The 15,918-nt window shown below is 41.3% G+C and overlaps 1 protein-coding gene across 4 annotated transcripts in view; it reads right to left on the minus strand.

Annotated features, from left to right (window-relative positions):
* RIOK3 (RIO kinase 3) overlaps positions 1 to 14,620 on the minus strand; it is a 31,020-nt gene extending 16,400 nt beyond the window's left edge. Inside the window, exons 1-4 of one of the 4 annotated variants that reach the window (XM_023543940.1) lie at positions 14,410 to 14,620; positions 13,502 to 13,627; positions 1,151 to 1,269; positions 25 to 170 (exon numbers count right to left, since the gene is read on the minus strand). In XM_023543940.1, the coding sequence (XP_023399708.1) occupies positions 25 to 170; positions 1,151 to 1,218 (214 nt within the window). In that variant the 5' untranslated portion in view covers positions 1,219 to 1,269; positions 13,502 to 13,627; positions 14,410 to 14,620. Of the gene's footprint in view, positions 1 to 24; positions 171 to 1,150; positions 1,270 to 13,018; positions 13,628 to 14,409 lie in introns of those variants that run through there. The other 3 variants (XM_023543939.1, XM_010586814.3, XM_010586815.3) reach the window with 3 other exon arrangements.
* Between the last annotated feature and the right edge of the window lie 1,298 nt (positions 14,621 to 15,918).

A 15,918-nucleotide genomic window follows, 5' to 3' on the forward strand; every position in this document is an offset into this window, starting at 1 on the left:
AATAGGTCCCAAAAGTCATAGTACCTTTGCTATCTCCATTGAATTTTTTTTCTTCACGCCTAAGCTGTGCATCATATTCTCGGTCAAATTCCATCTGTAGCATCTGAGCCAGCATTAGGTCACTGGACGTGTCAATGTTTTCTCCAGTAATAAATGGTCCTTCGGCAGCACTATCAAAATAAAGCAATACAAACTAATATAATGTGCTTGTGTAAACAGTGGCTACTAATTATGAGAGTAGGATATGCCTTTCTAATGTTAAAATTCTACTGAAGAAGCAATGGGAAAGAGCTCCACCAGGCCATTCATGCTTCCCTGCCTGGCTACCCACATGCACCTGTGAGAGCACCAAATAGAATTAAGAAAGCTACAAGAGAAAGCTAAACCCATTGCCTTCCTAGTCGACTCTGACTCATAGTGACCCTATAGGACAGAGCAGAACTGCCCCATAGGGTTTCCAAGGCTGTAATCTTTACTGAAGCAGATTGCCACATCTTTCTCCCACAGTGGCTGGTGGGTTTGGGCCACTGACCTTTCAGTTAGCAGCTGAGTGCTTTTAACCACTGCACCACCAGGGCTCCCACAAGAGAAAGCTAAAAGGTCTATAACAAAATCCAAACTGAGACCATCAATTCACTTGTGTTGTGTTCTAATAAAATGACAGATAAAATAGTTATTAATAACTATAAACACTTGCTCAAAACTGTACCCCACCTCACTATTTGTTAATTTGGAGATTAGCTAGTTCAACTGCCACATACCCAGACCAAAGCCACCACCATCAAGTTGATTCCGACTCATAGTGACCCTATAGGACAGAGTAGAACTGCCCCGTAGTTTCTAAGGAGCGCCTGGCAGATTCAAACTGCCAACATTTTGGTTAGCAGCTGTAGCACTTAACCACTACGCCACCAGGGTTTCCAACTGCTGCATGGGCATGACTAAAACACAGAGAAACTGAGTGGTTTGCCCAAGATTATACTGAGAACCAGTGACCGAAACAGTACCAATCGACTTACAGCGCTCTTTCTACTGCACTGTTTTTCTAAAAGTATGTCTTTATCACTTGTCATGACAATCACTAAACAAATTCTAAAACTTTGTTATAATAAGCTGCTGATAAAATAGGTTCTTGGTGAATTTTACTTACCCACCAACTTCAGGAAAAGCAGCAGCTTCTTCTTCTAATTGTAATTCTTTAGCCAACTGTTCGCTCATTACATCAGCCAAGGAACAAGATACTGTATTTTGAGGGACAGCCCATGGACACTATTTGGGGGGGGAAAAAGGACAACCCAATTCATAAAATTCATAATAAAGATGTAAAGTACCTCCCAAACTTGGAAATGAGGTTATCTTATTATTTGAATCATTAGTTAATTGCAGAAATCATCTTAAAAGTAAAAATACTTCCCAGCTCAAATCTAATCAAGGATAAATTAAAATTAAAAGCTAAAACAGCCAAAAGCTCTCTAACCTGCTTAGTAGGTATACTCTTAGAACTGCAAGCAGCACCAGGCTACTAGAACATCACACACTAGCCAATGTGTTCCTGTAACCTCCCTTGTTCTGATTCCATGTGCACCAAGCACCCTGTTGCTTATAAACTGGCTTCCCAGGTGGATTTTCTTATAGGAATAGACTACACCAGCTAGCAGAACTCAAAACGCACTTGAAAGTTATATCGCATTTTAATTTAAGCACTGTGGTTACTCCATCAGTCTTCTAAGTGTACAAAATGTACGTCACCCCTCTCAAGACATCTTGGATATGCTAAGACACAACATAACAAAGTGACAGTTTCTGAACTTTAGAAGCTGAGAATCAGACTCTGGGAACAGTGTGACTACAGCAGAGTAATACTCTGTGAGCCTCTTCCTGAGCAGAGAGCCACCAGCCTTCCTCAGTGGCATCGCTATCTTACCAACCCCACAGCAACCCTACAGGACAAAACAGAACTGCCCCATGGGGCTTCCAAGGCTATAAATCTTTACAGAAGCAGGCTGTGTCTTTCTCCCATGGAGTGGCTAGTGGGTTCGAACCGCGAACTTTCCAGTTAGTAGCCAAGTGCTTAACCACTGCACCACCAGGGCTCCTTATCACTATCTTACCAGTACCCATTGCCGCCAAGTCCATTCCAACTCATAGCAACCCCTAGAGGACAGAGTAGAGCTGCCCTACAGGGTTTCCAAAGAGCAGCTGGTGAATTTGAACTGCCAACCTTTTGGTAAGCAGCACGAGCCCTTAACCACTGCACTATCAGGACCTATATCACCCCTCTTGAAATACAACTGCAGGTTTATTTCACAATTCATGATTTCTGAGAAGGCAAGCTTTATTTAGTAGCAGCAAATCACTACATTTTATAGTCTAGCAATTAAGACCAATAATATTGATATCACTGCTGATGTCAGATGGATCTTGGCTGAAAGCAGAGATTACCAGAAAGACGTTTACCTGTGTTTTACTGACTATGTAAAGGCATTTGACTGTGTGGATCATAACAAATAATGGATAACATTGCAAAGAATAGGAACTCCAGAACACTTAATTGTGCTCACGCAGAACCTGTACATAGACCAAGAGGCAGTGGTTCAAACAAAACAAGGGGATCCTGTGTGTTTTAAAATCAGGAAAGTTAGTGTGTCAGGGTTGTATCCTTTCACCATACTGATTTAATCTGTATGCCGAGCAAATAATCCGAGAAGCTGGACTACGTGAAGAACGGGGCATGGAGGAAGACACTAACAAACTGCGATATGCAGATGACACAACCTTGCTTGCTGAAAGCAAAAAAGACTTGAAGTACTTACTGTTGAAGATCAAAGTCTATAGTCTTCAGTATGGATTACACCTCAACATAAAAGAAAATAAAAATCCTCACAACTGGACCAATAAGCAACATCATGATAAACAGAGAAAATACTGAAGTTGTCAAGGATTTCATTTTACTTGGATCCACGATCAATGCCCATGGAAGCAGTAGTCAAGAAATCAAACGAATTGCATGAGGCAAATCTGCTGCAAAAGACCTTTTTAAAGTGTTAAAAAGCAAAGATGTCACTTTGAGGACTAAGGTGCACCTGACCCAAGCCATGGTATTTTCAATTGCCTCGTATGCATGCGAAAGCTGGACAACAAGGAAGACCAAAGAATTCATGCCTTTGAATTATGGTGTTGGTGAAGAATACTGAATATACCACGGACTGCCCGAAGAACGAACAAATCTGTCTTGGAAGAAGTACAGGCAGAATGCTCCTTAGAAGCAAAGATGGTAAGACTTCATCTCACATACTTTGGACATGTTATTTATCATGATGGACCAGTCCCTGGAGAAGGACATCGTGCTTAGTAAAGTAGAGGGTCAGCGAAAAAGACGAACCACAAGGAAATGGATTGACACAGTGGCTGCAACGATGAGCTCAAACATTTCAATAATTGTGAGCATGTTGCAGGATCAGGCAGTGTTTTGTTCTGTTTTACAAAGGGTCGCTATGAGTCGGCACTGACTCAAAGGCACCTCACAACAATACTGCGCAATAATCTAAGTATCTCTTGAATCCACTCAGCTCTCTCCACCTCCTATGATTCTAACCCAAGGTGCCATCATCCCATCACAAGGCTCCTGGCAGAGGCCCTTCATCAATCTTTCTGCTTCCAGTCTTGCTTGTCCCCCCCTTCCCACACTACAAAATGGCAGTTTTTCTAAAATGCAGATCTGATTGGTTCAGTTTCCTTGCTTAAAGCTCTTTTATTGTTTCCTGTTGCCTTAAGATGGAAGGAATACACAGAGTCATTATACCAAAAAGAATTAGTCAATATTCAACAATCTCAAGAGGTTGCATATGATCAGGAACTGATGGTACAGAAGGAAGAAGTCCAAGCTGCTCTGAAGGCATTGGCAAAAAACAAGGCTCCAGGAACTGAAGGAATATCAATTGAGATGTTTCAACAAACAGATACAGCACTGGAGGTGCTCACTCATCTATGCCAAGAAATATGGAAGATAGCTTCCTGGCCAACTGACCGGAAGATATCCATATTTATGCCTATTCCCAAGAAAGGTGACCCAACTGAATGTGGACGTTATAGAAAAATATCATTAATATCACACGCAAGCAAAATTTTGCTGAAGATCATTCAAAAACGGCTGCAGCAGTATATCAACGGGGAACTGCCAGAAATTCAGGCCGGTTTCAGAAGAGGACGTGGAACCAGGGATATCATTGCTGATGTCAGATGGATCCTGGCTGAAAGCAGAGAATACCAAAAGGATGTTTACCTGTGTTAAATTGACTATGCAAAGGTATTCGACTGTGTGGATCATAACAAACTACGGATAACATTGTGAAGAACAGGAATTCCAGAACACTTTATTGTGCCCATGAGGAACCTTTACATAGATCAAGAGGCAGTTGTTGGACAGAACAAGGGGATACTGATTGGTTTAAAGTCAGGAAAGGTGTGTGTCAGGGTTGTATTCTTTCACCATACCTATTTAATCTGTATGCTGAACAAATAATCCGCCAAGAAGCTGGACTACATGAAGAAGAACGGGGCATCAGGATTGGAGGAAGACTCATTAACAACCTGCATTACGCAGATGACACAACCTTGCTTGCTGAAAGTAAAGAGGACTTGAAGCACTTACTAATGAAGATCAAAGACCACAGCCTTCAGTATGGATTACACCTCAACATAAAGAAAACAAAAATCCTCACAACTGGACCAATGACCAATATCATGATAATCGGAGAAAAGACTGAGGTTGTCAAGGAATTCATTTTACTTGGATCCACGATCAACAGCCATGGAAGCAGCAGTCAAGATATCAAAAGACACATTGCATTGGGTAAATCTGCTGCAAAGGACCTCTTCAAAATGTTGAAGGGCAAAGATGTTACCCTGAAGACTAAGTTGCACCTGACCCAAGCCATGGTATTTTCAACAGCATCATATGCATGTGAAAGCTGGACAGTGAATAAGGAAGACTGAAGAAGAGTTGACGCCTTTGAATTATGTTGGTGAAGAATATTGAATGCCAAAAGAAAGAACAAATCTGTCTTGGAAGAAGTGCAGCCAGAATGCTCCTTAGAGGCAAGGATGGCGAGACTGTGTCTTACATACTTCGGACATGTTGTCAGGAGGGATCAGTCCCTGGAGAAGGACATCATACTTGGCAGAGTACAGGGTCAGCGGAAAAGAGGAAGACCTTCAATGAGGTGGACTGACACAGTAACTGCAACAGTGAGCTCAAGCATAAAACAATTGTAAGGGTGGTGCAGGACCGGGCAGCGTTACGTTCTGTTGTGCACAGGGTCGCTATGAGTTGGAACCGACTTGATGGCACCTAACAACAACAGTTGCCTTAAGGATCAAGTCCAAATTCATTCCTAAACATGCTTACAAGGTCCTCTGTGATCTGGTCTTTCTTCTTGCTGTTCTCTCAATACTTTAATAACTTTTTTTGTTCCTGAAATCTGCTATCCTTTCTCCAGCCTTTAAACTTTCACTTCTACTGTTCCTACTATCTAGAACACTCTTTCTCACCCTCTCCCCAACCCAGCTTAATTTTAATCAACCTTTAGTTCTCAGCTTAAACATCACTTTTTCTGCAAGGCCTTTCATGACCAGTCCAGATTATGTTCACCTGCTGTATGCTGTCACACCATCTTGTACTTCCTCTACCTTAAAAATCATTGAACTTTATAGTAATCACTGGGGTAATTTCTGTCTCCCCTCTTTGAAGGTAAGGTTGTGTATCTTGTTTGCTACAGGAATTAGAGTATCAATCTTGGCATCTAGCCTAGCACATCGTTGTGGTTAGCTACAATCCCATAAGCGCCACCCCATGACTGACTGTGAATCCTATTGTAATCCATATGGTTTATCACTGGAGGACTTTTTCAGAATTAGATGACCAGGCCTTTCTTCCTAGTTCATCTCAGTCTGGAAGGTCTGGTGAAACCAGTTCAGCACCTTACCAACACGCAAGCCTTTACTGACAGATGGGTGGAAGCTGCACACGAGGTGCACTGGCCAAGAATCAAACCTGGGTCTCCTGCATGGAAGGGAGGAATTTTACCACTGAACCACCACTGCCCTCAGCCTAGCGTGCATTAAGCATTAAGTGGATGGTTGTTGTGTGAAAGGATGTGACTAATAAACAAAATACTTGAATTTCAAAAGCTAAATGTTCTATCAGCAGGCCTCAAACTGTGATCAGGTTATGAAAGAAACTATGCTCTTTCCTAATTTATAGAAAAATAAAAATTCTGTCAATGGATAAGAATTTTTTCAATTTTTTCCTCCATGTTATTTCTCTTAAAGTTTTCCCTTCTGCTACTCAGTATCTAATTTAGAGTATTGCATATGATGATATTTGTTTTAGTGACATATTTAATCAGGTTTAGCCAGTAAAGGCCCTAAAGCTGATCTAAGGGCCTGTTGACGTGACTCCCAGAGACAACTGATAAACCGACCCTTGTTTAGGTTCCATAGCCTTGAGGTTCAGGAATTTACGTGGCTCAAACTGTTAAGGTAGAGTGCTCAAGAGTGATAAATGACAACTAGGTTTACACCTGAGTGAATCAGAATCAAGTTTCATCTAGTCTCACCCTGAGTCTGATGAGGTACATTAGCTCCCAGCACTTATCTACCCTAGCCTATTGTAGAATTATTCCACCCCTATACAAGGCTAGATCCGGAGAGAACAGGGAGGCTTCCTGAATGCCTGGTGAAAAGCTCATTCACTCAGATCTCATCAGCAATTAAGTACGCTCGTTGTGATGATTCTGAGGTCTGAACCCCTCTGTAACCCTGAGAACACAACTAATCTTCTGGCCACAAGACTCTGCTGACTTTGTTCCGTATCCCCTAGGTAAGTAAACCCTACTTATGCATGTAGTTACTATGCTGGTCTTTTCATCAATTTGAACTAAGCCTGATAATGTATACACCTGTTTTATATTAACTATAAAAACACTAGGGAAAAGAGCAAGATGTTGTTTGAGCAAAAGATGTCATTTTATAATAGCCCTTTTAAAAAGAACATCTTTCTTGTATCTTAATATTTTGGAAACACCCACATTTCTGATCCTCAGAATAGTGAGTACGGAGGTTAAGTGGCTACATAGGCAGACAGACTGAACACAAGTGTTTACTTCTGCTCTCTCCTGAAAAACCAACTAAAATTAGTAAAGGAATAAAAAGATATAAAACCATCAAGGAAGAAGAATAAGAGACAAAATAGGAGTGAAAAAGTAGGAAACTGGAAAGCAGAAGGAGGACTTAACAGGCAATGGGGGAAGCTATGAAAGCAAGCGACTCATACTGCAGGCGGCCAGAAAGATTTCAGAGTTAGACACACTGTTGTTGTTTTGTGCCGTCAAGTCAACGCTGACTCATAGTGACCCTATAAGATACAGCAGAACTGCCCCATAGGGTTCCTTGGCTATAATCTTTACAGGAGCAGATTGCCTGGTCTTTTCTCCCACAGAGCAGCTGGTAGGTACAAACCAGCAACCCTTCTGTTAGCAGTTGAGCGCTTAACCACTGTGCCACCGGGGACACTAGGTACCTTTAAAAAGGGAAGGTGTGAGTAGGACTGACTGTAGGAAAATTAGTTAAAGCGCTAAGTAAGACATTCGAAACCCAGAATCTCTCCCCAATTCCATTCTTCTCCCATGCCAGCAGAAATCTGAGGTTTATGCTCTGGAGAAGCTGAACGGCACATATGCCCGAGACTCAGAGCCATCAGGCACAGACGATCATGGGGATGAAGTGCCAAACTGAAAATGGGGTAAACAGCAGTTGACACACACCAGTGACAATCCCAAATCCATTCCCATGCTTCCAGGAAAATGCCAGCAACCAGACTTACATCTCTCAGACAAGAAAATGGATGATTCTTCATGGAGAAAACTGAAGAGCCCCAATACTGATGGCTGGGGTTTCTACAATGAAACAAATCACCTAGACCAACCCAAACAGAAAAGCCCATCTTTGACAAACCTCATCCACGACCTCTGTGTTTCCAATCAGCTTTTCAGTGCCTCATAAAAATGTATAGCCAAGAATCACCAGATATTTGAGAAAAGCCTCTGGGACAGAGAACTCCCAATATATACAGACACGTGTCCACCACCACCACCACCAACAGAAAACAAACTCAAAGGAAATAGAACGTGCAGAGAAGAAAATTTCAGTAAAAACCTATCATTAATTAATATCAAAGAATCAGGAAAAGATATTACAACCATTAAATACACACAGGTTTTCTTTTTAAAGAAATGTTCAGAGGAAAAAAAAAGGGCTTAAAAAATAATAGAGTAGCAATCACATAATTTATACAATTGTCCAAACTCATTAAATTGTACATTTAAAACTGGTGAATTTCATTGTATAGAAATACCTCACTTAAGTTGATTTTTAAAAAAAGGATAGCAGAAATAAAAACTTCAGTGCAGTTAGAGCAGCAAGCTAAGAAAGCCCCCTCCCCAAAAAGAATAAAAAGGCAGATAGAAAGGAAGAGATAAAAACACAAAAATGTAGAGGATCAATCCTGGAGAACAAAAATCTAAACAGGAGTTCCAAAAGGAAAGAACACAGAAGCAGAGAAAATCATGAAAGAAATAAGTCAAGAAATCTAGAATAGAAGGACATGAGTCTCCATATTGGAAGGAGTTTAGAGAGAGGTGGATGTGTTCATACACATATCTGGGGTCAGGATGGGAGTTTCAGAACCAAATTCTCAGATTCCATAATAGGAAATAGGTATTAACTGAAACTGGAAAAAACAGAAGTATAAATATTACTCATAAATAAAGGAGTAAATTTCAAAAAAAAAAAAAAACAGCTAAAAAGAAGCCAATTACGGGGCAGGAGGTGGGACATGGAGCTACTGTTTTTTGATATAAGCTTTACAGTAGTATTTGATTTTTAAACTTTGTACACATATAACTGATAAAAACAAAGATGAAATATATACATTTATATATATATTCTGAGTATAACTTAGAAGTTTGGCTTATATAGGACCAACTTCCAAAAAAAGATTTGCTGCCTCTGATATTCTTCTAAACTTTCCAAGAGTGAGTAGTAAATATGAGTAAGGAACTGTTCTACCCATGCTATTAAACCAAGCATGTCACGAATCAAACTCACTTTCTCCCTGAAAACTGATTTTCCTTTTCATCGTCTCCATTCTGTAACTGGCACTGGCACTCTTCCAGCCCCCATGGAAGCCTCAGAGCCATCTCTGACACCTCTTCTTCATCCCTAACATCTAGACACATGCTCTGTTGGTTCTTAATTGAGAAATTATTCCTTTTCTTCCAGTCACATGTTGAAAGCACAGACCAGATACCACTCCAAGCCTCTTTAATCCCACATTTAAATTCCTATGATAACCATTTTGTTTCTAGCTCCCCATTCATTCCATATATTGCTAAAAGACTACTTTTCCTAGAACACCAACCTATGTTCCTTTTCACAATTCCCCATCCAGGGCCAAGATCTAATTCTAATTTGTTTGAACCATCAGGTGAAACCTGTTTCCACATTTAACTGCTCTGTCCTTTTAATTCCTTTGAGCCACATATTACACTGAAATCTGCTATCCAATAATACTAATCATCTATTATGAGTTGGAATCAATGTGATGGCAACTGGTTAACTGGTATATCACCAATAACTTTACCTCTAGCCACAGTTAATAAATCCACGTGCACCTTTTGCAAGTTCCTTTCCAAAAATTCTTGTAAGAAACTGAAAAACTAAGGAAGCCTACAGATTCTGTAATCACATAAAACTGGACTAGTACACTGCGCCTTAGACTAAAAATACTTAGTCTGATCTGTTCCAAAGTCCAAGTTCCAAAAGGCAAATGAATGTGTATTCTCTACCTCAGAATGCTCAATCACGTTTTGTAATGACTAACAGCCTAACAGATAACAGCTGACTCTTCATTATGTTTAATTCACTCAGTTAAATAGATTATTCACAAAGATTATTTAAGTCTCACAACAACTGAATAGTTCCAATGTCATCCCCGTTTTACATCTTTAGAAACTGAGACACAGAGAGGTTATTTATAGTCCAAGATTAAACTGTGGATGGAAGTGTTGAGGTTTGAACCAAGGCCTCAAGAGGCTGCACTCTTAGCAGTTTGCTAATCACCTTATTCCGGAACATGAAAAGCAAATTGCCCTACCCTCAACAGTATAAAATTGAAACTTCTCAGCAATGAATACTCTTTACAACTTGCCCTAATTTTTCCAGTCTCATCTTTCACATGTCCTACACTCTAGCAACACGAATTATTTCCTAAATACGGCACCTTTTCACCCTTCCATTCCTTCACACATGTTCTTCTCCTTTCTCTGTATCCCCCAGTTAAATGTCACCTCCTCTTAAGAAGGCTCTCCCCTATCACTGTTAATGCAGGACCATCACTGTAGTAGAGTTGTTAAGGTATGAGCTCTAATAGAGCCTGAGCCCTTGAAGGGTGAGGCCAATTCATCCCCAGAGAGCAGCATACGGCTTGGGACTTGGGATGTAAAGAAGCACTCAAGTATTTCCTGAGTAATACATGCCAAAAGGAAACAATGGAGATATTTAATGGAACTGCCAGGTTTGTCCCTAGGCTGTAGAGGTCTGGTGCCTTCTACATTCCTACTACCCAAACGTGCTTTCCTCCACCGTCAAGTCTGCCCCTTTGCCCACTCACTTCTTGTGCTTGCTAGTCTTTTGCCAGTGGTCCGTTAATTCTGCTAAGGTGTATTAGCTGACAATTCCATATAAGAGGAAAAAAACGATAGGCAGTAATTTTATTATTTTAAGGCAAATATTCACCTACTTCCCAAGACAGACTGAATAAGAAGAAGAAACATGTAGAGACCACAGATCGCACTAAGACATCCCGATGTCCCACTGCTACTGATCTTCTCTGCTCCTCGGAGCCTCATACTCTAGAGCTGTACTTCCCCATACCTCTGCTCACCAGTTCAGCTGGGCCACCTCACACTGAGGCAATTTCCTAGGGTGAGGGTAAAGAAGTAGAGATTTCGGAAAGGTTGTCAACACTCATTTTGAAGTCAAATTCAACTCTTCAAACCAGCACTCAAAAGTCCTCCATAAGCTTGCTCTATCCCAGCTATCTGTTCTCATTTCCCAATATTCACTTCATCAACATAAACTTCCCATAGCATCACCATTTTCTAATCACGCAGCCAGAAGATCAGATCTAGGCAGAACACTTAAGTGGGTAATTTCACTTCTCAAGGGTCTCTGGAAAAAGTGATCTGGATCTACACAACAACACCAATCCATTTCAAAAAACAAAATTTTTATTTTAGAACAGTTCCAGATTTATAGAAAAAATTGCGAGTACAGAGTTCCCATATACCCCATACCAAGTTTCCCCTACTATTAACATCTTGCATTTGTGTGGTAGATTTGTCACAATTCCTGTTGCCTTCGAGTCCATTCCAACTCATAGCGACCCTACTGGACAGAGAACTGCCCCACAGGGTTTCCAAGGAGCAGCTGGTGGATTCGAATTCCGGACCTTTTGGTTAGCAGCTGAGCTCTTAACCACTGCGCCAACAAACCAATATTGATAAGTTATTATTAACTCAAGTCCATACTTTATTCAGATTTCCTCAAACTTTCACTTCATATTCTTTTTGTCCTAGGATCCTATTCAGGATCCACATCAAATTTAGTTTCACGTCTCCTTAGGCTCCTCTTGGCTGTGAGTTTCTCAGACTTTCCTTGTTTTTGATGACCTTGACAGTTTTGAGGAGCCCCAGTGTTGCAGTGATTGTACTGCTCAGCTGCTAACCAAAAAGGTCAGTGTTTCGAATCTACCTGCTACTTCACAGAAGAAAGCTGTGGCAGTCAGCTTCTGTAAAGATTTACATCCTTGGAAACCCTATGGGGCAGTTCTACTTCGTCCTACAGGGTTGCTATGAGTCGGAATTGACTGGAAGGCAACAGTAATTGTGACAAATGGGTTTGGTTTTTGGCTTGACAAATTTCGAGGACCACCATGAATTCATTTTTACAGCTCCCTTTCCAAGAAACCTCCTCACTTTTGCCTACAGTTTACCAATCCTTCTATGAAGACTATAAACTCTTTGCCCATAATTGCAGTTCTGCATTTTGTAACTTGCACCCTGGGACCCTGGAGTGGGGAGGTCTCCAAAAACCTGTAAAGGAGTCTTTGAGTTCAAAATTATTTTCATAATAATACTAAGACATTATCTGCCTTTTCCACTCTTATTCTCTCAAGAGAATAGAATGAAGTTTTCCAGAGACTTCATACCATGTGATGACATCATCTCTCTGATGATGAATAGAATGTATGTTTATATATTCTTGTGTTTTCTAAAAATTTCTAAGGTAGTAGGTTTAGGATACAAATGTGTACATTTTTGGAGATTAACTCAGTTTGTTCTCAGTCCTTCTACCATGCTCTCACTACCCATTTTAAATTATACCTGCTATAATCTACATATCTGTGTAGATGGATTTTCTTCATACTGCAACCAGACAAGAAACAGGTGTCTCCTATTAAACCCACTGCTGTCAAGTCATTCTGACTCATAGCAACCCTACAGGACAGAGCAGGACTACCCCAGGGGGTTTCCAAGGAGCAGCTGGTGGATTTGAACTGTCAACCTTTTGGTTAGCAGCCGTAGCTCTTAACAACTTCACCACCAGGGTTTCGTCTTCTATTAAGCCAGAGGTTAAGGAGATTTGCAAAAATGTAAAACAATACTACTCTCTTCACTGATTTTTGTTTGTTTTGGAAAATAAACTTTTTTTCCATAAAAATGTTTATGTTAGCATATAATGACTTTAATATGGCAAATATATTTTAAATTTCTCAGTTTTAATTTTTAACAATAAATATCAATAGATTAATAGACGTAACCTTCATACACAAAAGTGCTCCTCAATAATTTTTAAGCATATAGAGGTTCCAAGCCCAAAATATTTGTGCATCACTGACCTATAACATTTTTCCATTTTTTCAAAATCCTTCTCAAATCTCCAGCTCCTCCATGAAGGCTTCTCTAGTCACTGCTGTCTTCCATGAGGTCAAAGAATAAAGGATTAAGTGGTACTTGTGGTCTCTAACTGTTCTGCCTGTCAAAATGTTTTTTGACATCAATATACCCGGGGTCATTTTTGACTGAATGACTAAAATGAAAATTTAAGGCTCTGATGGTGTGAATTAGATTGGGATATTACTGATAATATTTTATTAGTAAATTAGTTTTGTAAGTGAAATTTGCTGAGGTTAGAATGTATTCTGAGCAGAGCTGGTCTCATGTGGCATCTTTCCCAGCTTTCATAGATGTTTAAAGGAATTTAACGTGAAGACTATGTTTTTCCTAGTATCAGTAATGTCTACTGATCTTGACTTTTTAAATAGGATCTTAGAAGAAAATACACACAAAATCACAGGTAAACAAATTTGCCAGTGGGTTACCTTATATTCTCCCTACAGTTTTAAGACAAGTTTAATAAAATTAATTTTCTTTCACTTATTCGCTAATCATTTTCCCATTTTCTGTTAAGACGTAGGCTGAAGATCCAACAAGATTAACAGGTGACCCTTTAAAAGGAACAAAGGTTGTGTTAACATATAAAGAACAATTATGAAGCTAAAAAAATATAATTCCTTCACAAACTTAAGTAACACTTTATTAAAGTGCCCTTGCTCTCACACAAACTCAGTAAAGCGGCAGAGGAGTCTTTTCATCCTTCTAAAAAGTATCGTGAAAAAAGAGGAGCCTGAAATCAATTGCGAAATAAACGTTTTTAAGTTTGCCATTACGGGAGAAAGTTTAAACATTAAATCACAGGCAGGTAATGTGAATTCAGAACCGTTCTGAGTTATTAGCGACAGGAGAGGGAGGGTGTGCCTGGTTTTATCTTTCACTACTTCAAAAACAAGAAAATATCGAACTAGGATAACCATACTTGTCAACTTAAGGCAACAACTTCCTAAACCAACTTTCTGTGTACCGCTGGGTTTGACTCACTTGGCCCGTGAAAAACAAGGTCAGGCCTGTTTTCCCTCTAACATAAACATCTGTAAGCGCGTCCTACTCCATATGTTTTACAGAGATTCAGAAAGCAAGGTGTAGAACCGAAAGAGATCGAAAACGTCCCGAGTGGCCTTTGGAGCGGTAGAGGCCCTGCCCCACTCTGCCCAGCCGTCCGCAGCAGCCCTGCGGCCGGCTCGCCACTTTCCGTGATGGCCAGGGTCCCGCCCTGGAACCTTCCCAGACGCTCAAGGAGCCGCCTTCGCGCCCGCTGGCCCCTCCAGGCCTTCAGAGAAAGAAGCAGCCCGGGTGACTTAAGACAGGTAGGTCAGGCCCGGCCGCCACTCACCGCTGCCGGCCGGGGTTCAGGAGACGCCACTCCAACTAAATCCATGTGGGGGAAGAAGCCAGCGACAAGAACAGGGTAGAGTGGGGGCAGGACCGGGAAGCGGGCTCCGCCGAAGGGGAGACAGGCAAAGGGTAAGGGGGGAAAGGCAGCTGGTGCCGGAGCGGAGATGACAGATGGCGCCGACGGCGGCCGCGTCCGGAACTAACCTCTTCTCTTCCGCCCTCACGGTTGGGGCAATCACTTCCGATTGGCCGCCCGGCCCTCGCTAAGTCACCTTTCCCCGCCCCCGGGCGGGCTGCACTTCCGGCCGCTGGCCGTTGGGATTCCGAGTGCAAGGTCCAGGTGGCCAGGCTTGGAGTCGTGGTCGCTGGTGCAGGGCAGGGCAGGGGCCGGGTGTGACGTCCCTTGTCCAAGGACCTTCCTTATCTCCTCACCGCCTTCCTCATTCTTCCTCCCCAACAGCCCTTAGCACTGGATCTAGTCAAACTAGGCTAGATTGTGTGGATTATAAAGAAACGAGGCTTTGTTCATTCATTCTTTCCCCAGTGAAATCTAAACTGAGAAGGTAACAGATGGAAAATAGCAAGTTCAGAGAAAGGAAAGACACTGAAAAAGACAGTCGGTTTTTGTTGCTATTGCAGTTGTTTGGGGGCGGGGCGGTGAGCGTGAAAATTTGTAAAACAACATTGAGCAAAATCAGTCTGTATAGTAAAAGTTTTGGTTCAGTATTTTGTAGGGAGATTCTTAAAAAGTGACTGTGTAAAAATAACTAAGCCTTACATTTCACTTACTGTGTTTCAGGCATTGTTCAAATTAACTCGTTTAATCCTGAGAATAACCCTAAGGAACAAGTTCTATCATTATCGTCATTTTACTCATGATGAAACTGAAGCACAGAGAGGTAAAGTAACTTGCCCAAGGTCATCCAGCTAATAAATGACAAAGCTAGTAAGTGTCGAACGAACACACGCATTCCGGCTCCAAGCACTGGTGAGACAGGCAGCCTCAGAATCCAACCCTTCTGAGAGACACCTGCTCTGGCTTATCCTCTTACATGGAGCAAAATGGGCTCCACATTCTTCTGAAATCGACCTTGACAAGATAACCATAGATGGCCTCAACCTACCTCTGGGTGGAGACTTAATATCGTAATAAAGAAAAATCAACCTCTTCCTCCAGCCTGGAGAATGGAACCCTTGACTAAAGAAAATGCATAGTCATCCCCAAGCCCTGAGTGCCTGCATAAATGTCAATCCTGAATATTCATGATAAATTTATATTTCCTTGTCTGCTCTCTGATAAAGCCAACCTCCCCAACCTGCCTCTGAGCAGTATTGGAGGTAACAACCCCAATTGCTCCTTTCCTTGTACAATGAAATAAAGGCATCTTTCTAATCTCCCACCTCGGCCTCTTGTTTATTGGCTGTAACAAGCCACACCAAGCAAAACCTGGGGTTTTCACCTGTCAACACTGGCTCTGTAGTGCCTGTATGCAAACTATCCAGACTA

This window comes from Loxodonta africana, chromosome 11 (assembly GCF_030014295.1).
Source record: "Loxodonta africana isolate mLoxAfr1 chromosome 11, mLoxAfr1.hap2, whole genome shotgun sequence".
In the NCBI taxonomy this organism is placed as follows: domain Eukaryota; kingdom Metazoa; phylum Chordata; class Mammalia; order Proboscidea; family Elephantidae; genus Loxodonta; species Loxodonta africana.